The 5,814-nt window shown below is 31.8% G+C and overlaps 1 protein-coding gene across 3 annotated transcripts; it reads left to right on the top strand.

Annotated features, from left to right (window-relative positions):
* Positions 1 to 913: 913 nt before the first annotated feature.
* Positions 914 to 5,318, top strand: LOC148205597 (cyclic phosphodiesterase-like). Of its 3 annotated transcripts, XM_088103583.1 has the most exons (5): positions 920 to 1,035; positions 1,436 to 1,554; positions 2,142 to 2,358; positions 4,365 to 4,689; positions 4,770 to 5,318. In XM_088103583.1, the coding sequence occupies exons 3-5, from the start codon at positions 2,245 to 2,247 to the stop codon at positions 4,973 to 4,975; spliced, it is 645 nt and encodes a 214-aa protein (XP_087959709.1). In that variant the 5' UTR covers positions 920 to 1,035; positions 1,436 to 1,554; positions 2,142 to 2,244; the 3' UTR covers positions 4,976 to 5,318. The 3 variants fall into 3 exon arrangements, with proteins under 3 accessions (XP_087959708.1, XP_087959709.1, XP_087959710.1); XM_088103582.1 differs by lacking the exon at positions 1,436 to 1,554 and having other exon boundaries at positions 914 to 1,035; XM_088103584.1 differs by lacking the exons at positions 920 to 1,035; positions 1,436 to 1,554 and having other exon boundaries at positions 2,252 to 2,358; positions 4,238 to 4,689.
* The last annotated feature ends 496 nt before the right edge of the window (positions 5,319 to 5,814 follow it).

Genomic DNA, 5,814 nt, shown 5'->3' with positions numbered 1-5,814 from the left:
TAAACATAATTTTTTATTCCTTCTTGAACTTTCATACTACTCTAAAACTAATTTCCTCAATTCTCACACCAACATAATTCAATCGTTATTTCCTAATTTTACTTATGGTCAACTTGATTAACTTTCTTGACTTTGACTTAAGTCAATTCTATTCATCTTGACCTAAGACTACATCAGACATGTCTAGTATCTATCCTACTTGACCTGGACTGGATGTGACTAAATTTTGTCAATATAGATTCAACTTAACTTAACTCAACATAAGTTATGTTAGTCTTATTTAATTTGTCTTAAATTAGACTCAACTTGATTAATAAAATTATATATAGCAAAAGACAAAAGTAAAAACACAAAAGATTATGGAATAATTTGATATTAGAAAATATATATTTTATTAAATAAGGTTTTAGTTAAATGTGAAAGGTAAGATAAAATATAATAAATAATTTTAAAAATAAAACAAATAAGTTATGTATAAAGTAAATATATTTATAACTATTAGTTAATATTTTTTTATATAAATATTCTTTCTTTTGGAATATTTTCATTAAGTATAATTTAGTTGATATTAATAATAAATTTAAAAAATTGTTATTATTAATAATATTAATTTTATATTAATATTTTAATATTATTTAGAATAACTTAACTGAATAACTAATGTTGTAGTAATTTTAGAAATAATTATTTTATATATTAACATCTGTATTATATTATATTAAATTTCGTTAACAATATTTAGAATAATTAATTGTAATGTAAGTATATAAAGAGTAGTAATTAATATAAAATTAAAGAAATGATTATAGGATATAATAATTATGTTGGGAGTACAAAAAGGGAAAATAATAACTTTCAAACATATGAACACGTGTATCATCTTATGACCATTCACTTGACCAACAATGTAACACAGCCTCTGTTCTCCTTTCAAAAAGGAGAAAACAAAACAAACAATTTGGGATTCCAGCAGCCGCAAGCGCCTCTTCCTTGCTCATTTAAAATGGCAGCAAATCTAGCAAATTGCGATTTCAGGTTTCGCTCAATGCAGTTCTCTAAATTTTCTTTCCGTAATGTTCTTTTTATTTTTTCTTAACATCGCTTCGATTAATCTACTTTTTCCAATTTTTCGAAAAATGTTTGGATTGAGCATAATTTTCACTAATTAATATCTTTTATTTATTATTATTATTATTATTATTATTATTATACTACTGTCATTTTATTAAAAATAATTGTATTGGTTTTTATTTAACATTATTACACAGATTTGAATTTTGACCTCTTTTATACTTTATATATTTTTTAAGAGTATTGATAACGATGAATACTTGCTTAAAGTAATGAGAAGAAAAAAATAAATATTTAATAGATATATTTATTTTTGTTACACGATTTCATTGGATTTGTTACTAAATCTGGATTGAAATTACAGTTGAGTTGAGAATTTTGTGATTCGTCTGAATGATGCATTTTGGTTGAAACTGGAATTTCACAAAAAGGGGCTTAGCTCTTACACTCGGTAGTGATTTGCAGTCTCAACAAAGTTTTTCGGTAAAATCTTCGAAAAACTCTTCTTCAATGAATACTGTGAATAATTCTTCCTATGGTATTTCCTCTTTCTCTAGGTATCCAACATCTATCATTCTTGACATACAAATTGGGAAACAAATTGTGTGTATGTTATAGTTATAGCCTCTTGGAATTTTTTGTTGCACTCCATCCAAGCTGTAAACATGGATTATGTAATGCTTGGTTTAGAAATTATGTCATCATGTCGTCTTCATCTTTAAAATATACACCATGTTCACCTTGAAGATGGAAAAAACAAAATCTTTCCACTGCTAGAACAGGAAAAGAAAATATTCGCCAACATGCTTCACATGGAGAGATGTATCTACCTCGAAATTTTGTTTGATCTCATATAATGACTGAGATAATGAGTAGGCTTGAGTGTTATTAGGAAGAATAGCAACAATTATTCTGTCATATCCTTTGCTGATGTATTTGAATAAGAACTTGATTGAAGTACTTTGATTACATCATTCAACATTGATATGTAGTTGATTCTTTAATAACAACATGGGGTTATAAGTAAAATTTGATTTTGGAGGAATTAAAATATTATGTTTTTTCTGCAGAGAAAGTTTGACAGTGAACAAAGTAAAAATAGGTTTTGGGAAATCTCAAGCTTGAACCTAATTGTAGTGTTTGATTTGAAGTGAAGATCATTAGTTGAGTCTAATGAATCCAAGAACAGAGAAACTGGTGAAAAGGCTCATGATTGTAGCCACTGTTACTACTTCCTATTTTCTCCTAATTGCTAACTATGGTCCTAAATCCAATGTTGTTGACCTTGTAAGTTTCTTCCTTTTTCTCTCATATATATAAACATGGGTAACTTATTTCTATGATTTCTTCCATGCCCAACATGGTTTTTCCATTATATTTTTAAATTCCTACGTTGGTTTTCTATCTCTTGATGCACCATTTTCAACTTGTTTTTCTTTGTTTTTAGTATCTCTTGCAATTTTGAATTACGTTAATTGGTTTGGAGTTGGCTTTGCCTATTGATTTTCCTTATGTTTGCAAGGTCTGATGAATGGTTTGTTTGAATAAACTTTACTTTATGCACTTGTGGAGAGGAAAAAAACAAGTTTTTTATAGGTTGAAATTAGATTAGTTTATGCAAACTAACATGGTGAAAATCATTGATTTTTCCTTCTTATAATTCTTTTCCTGAAAGTGTTGATAGAGAAAATGAACCATATAGACTAAAAAACATGTGCTTTTGATACTTGTTTGATGATTGTTAAATGGAACCAAACTTAGATTGTCATTGTGGATGGTTTATGTAACAATATGAAATGGCTTGCAAGGAAGACAGTTTCAATCAATATCTATGTTGTTTTTTATTTTTGTTATTGACTTAGATATATGCCTTGTTTAAGGTGATCTCCCACGTTCAAAGAATTGTCACACAATCAATAGTTTAATTGTTTCAAGTACATAAGTAGTGTAGGATGTTATTCAAACCATATTATGTTAACACTCTTTATTTAATACTTCCATTTAACAACCTTAAAATTTTTTTAATATTACTTTTATTAGTAAAACGTAATATTTTTTTATTAAAAGAGGTTGTAAAGTAGAAGTAAGAAAAGATGGTGTTAAGATATAATTTCCCTTTCAATTATCCTGAGTCTTTTGCGTTGGTTGTGTAAGATGAGAGTGGATGTGTGAGTTTTGAAGTTGAAGTGAGTAAAAATGTACATTGTATAACAATGAGAGTTGAGTGTTATAAGTCACAAAGATCCATAAATCAAAAATATTATAATTTTAGATTGAAAATATGAAATTTCTAGTTTGATTAGTTTCATGGAAAAGATGTCTTCTAGAAGAAAAAAAAAAGACTTTAATAGTTCATATCCGACCTAATAGACATGTTAAAGAGTACGATCCAATAATGTTCTTTAAGTCTCTTTATTATAGAACAACTCAAATCTACGTCTATTTGGGTCATATTCATGTATCATAATCAATCTCGGTAGTTTGATATTATGGTTATTATTTATCATTTTGTTATCATTTACTACACTGTTATTATATGTGTTAAGTAGGTATTATCTCAATAGGAACATAGGCCTACGATCCATCTTTATCCTATAAATACAATTAGTATTTTTCAATGAATATTCACTTCATAAACATTCATACCTAGTGAGTTTGGTCGAATGACCATTCAAGGAGCTCATCCGAGTGACCAATCTGTCTAAGAACTCATTCAAATGACCAATATACTTAAGAGCTCGACCGAATGACCAAACTACTTAAGAGATTGACCGACTGGCTAATGTACTTAAGATTCAAAGCTTGACGAAATGGCCAATCTACTTAAGATTTGTTTGTCGAATGGTCAATACTCTTACATAACTCAACCGAATGGCCAAACTTTATACGAGTTCGTATAAGAATTAAAACTTTGACCCTCCTTAACCTCATAATTATAGTGTTTATATTCCCTCTCAAAGGAATTGTTGTAGTTCTTGAGCGTAATATGTCTCTGTTATCTATTGCTATGTTAATGAAGATACTTTGGTTTGTTTGGTTTATTAATTCAGATACAAATACTGACAAAATGTTTGGAATGGAATTATATATTATGTGTTTTTTTTTTCAAAAATGATTTTTTTTCTACACAAATTGACTTTTGTTTTTTAATACATTGCCTTGGAAGCTGGGAACTGTTTTCTAATTTTTAGCACAACTTGCAAATCTGAATCAAGCAACCCTAAATCTAAATCCCAATCCCAATCAATTTCCACCCAATTTCATTCAATTTAATTTCGATTATGGCAAGCGAGGCCGTGTATTCAGTGTGGGCGATTCCACCGGAAGACGTCGACGTCAGATGCGCCAACGTCATGACCGCTCTCCGATCTGACTTCGGCGGGCCCCACTTCCAACCCCACATCACCCTCGTTGGAGCCATCAAACTCACCGCCGATGACGCCCTCGCCAAGCTCCGATCAGCCTCCCAAGCCCTCAGGCCCTTCAACGTCACCGTCGACCGCGTCGCCACCGGCACCTTCTTCTACCAGTGCGTCTATCTCCTCCTTCGCCCCGATCTTCACCTCCTCGAAACCAGCGCCCACTACTGCACGCACTTCGGCTACGCCAGCTCCACCCGTAACTTTCCTTTCACTCTCCCACAAGAGAAAGAAATTTCTTGGTTTGAAACGTTGATGATTCGATTCCTGTTTCTGCAGCTTACATGCCGCACTTGAGTCTTCTCTACGGAGATTTGAGCGATGAGGAGAAGCAAAAGGCTCAAGAGAGGGTAAATGCCATTGATAACGCACTCGCTGGTTTGACCTTTGAGATAACTCGTGTTGCCTTGTACAAAACCGACACTGAAGACAAAACGCTCAAATCTTGGGAGAAAATTGCTGAATGCACTCTCACTCCAAATTAGCTTCTCAACTTCAATGGCAGTACTTCCTCTTGTTTCTTCATTTCCGTTTTATTCCCTCGTTCTTATGCTGCTTGCTTTGCAATTTCCATATTCAATGCAGAATAATGAAGGCACTGATACTTCAAATATTTATCGTATTCAGCCATTCACAAGTGTAAAATAACAAAACTATAAATGTGTTTACTGTCTAGTTTTTGTGGCCCATTCATAAGTTTTGTAGTGGCAACATTATTCACCCTTCTTCAAAGATTGTATTTTCACATGATTCCTCTGAACTAGCTTGATAACTATTACATTAAGTTTTAAGTTATGTTGTAACATGAGAAAATGTTTGGAACACAATCTTTCATGTTCTATTTCAATCTAGTCTTTTGTTGGGGACATTCGTGTAAGTCTCCTCAAATATATACATCTCATTTCGTATTTGGTTGTTCTCATTCTCAAACTATTGAGACCCAAGTTAAAGTACGCTACTAGTTCGAGTTTGTATATGCCAATAGCCTTAATGTAAGTAACACTAGGTCTCTTTAGGTACTGCTAGATACACCAATGTGTATTCCGGAGAGTTTCACTCTCCTCATTATACTCCAAGGGCAGGACTAATAGAAGAGAAAAAAAAGGTTTCCATGAGGAAGAACTGAGAGGGAGCAGTTGCAGTGATGTTTGATGGGGGTAAAGCTCCGTATGAGTGAATCTGGTTTGTGATTCATGGTTTGATTTTAGAACACTAATATATGAGCTCATTCCTAACACAGTCTTATCTGTGCATACGACCAGGGTGTCATGAATAAGTACTGTGCAGTAGTTCTTATGGACGAGTCAAAGCACAAAACAGAGTA

The sequence above is a fragment of the Vigna umbellata genome, chromosome 1 (genome assembly GCF_029865625.1).
Source record: "Vigna umbellata cultivar VRB3 chromosome 1, Vumbellata_1.0, whole genome shotgun sequence".
Lineage (NCBI taxonomy): Eukaryota > Viridiplantae > Streptophyta > Magnoliopsida > Fabales > Fabaceae > Vigna > Vigna umbellata.
This window is presented reverse-complemented; position numbering and strand designations above follow the sequence as displayed.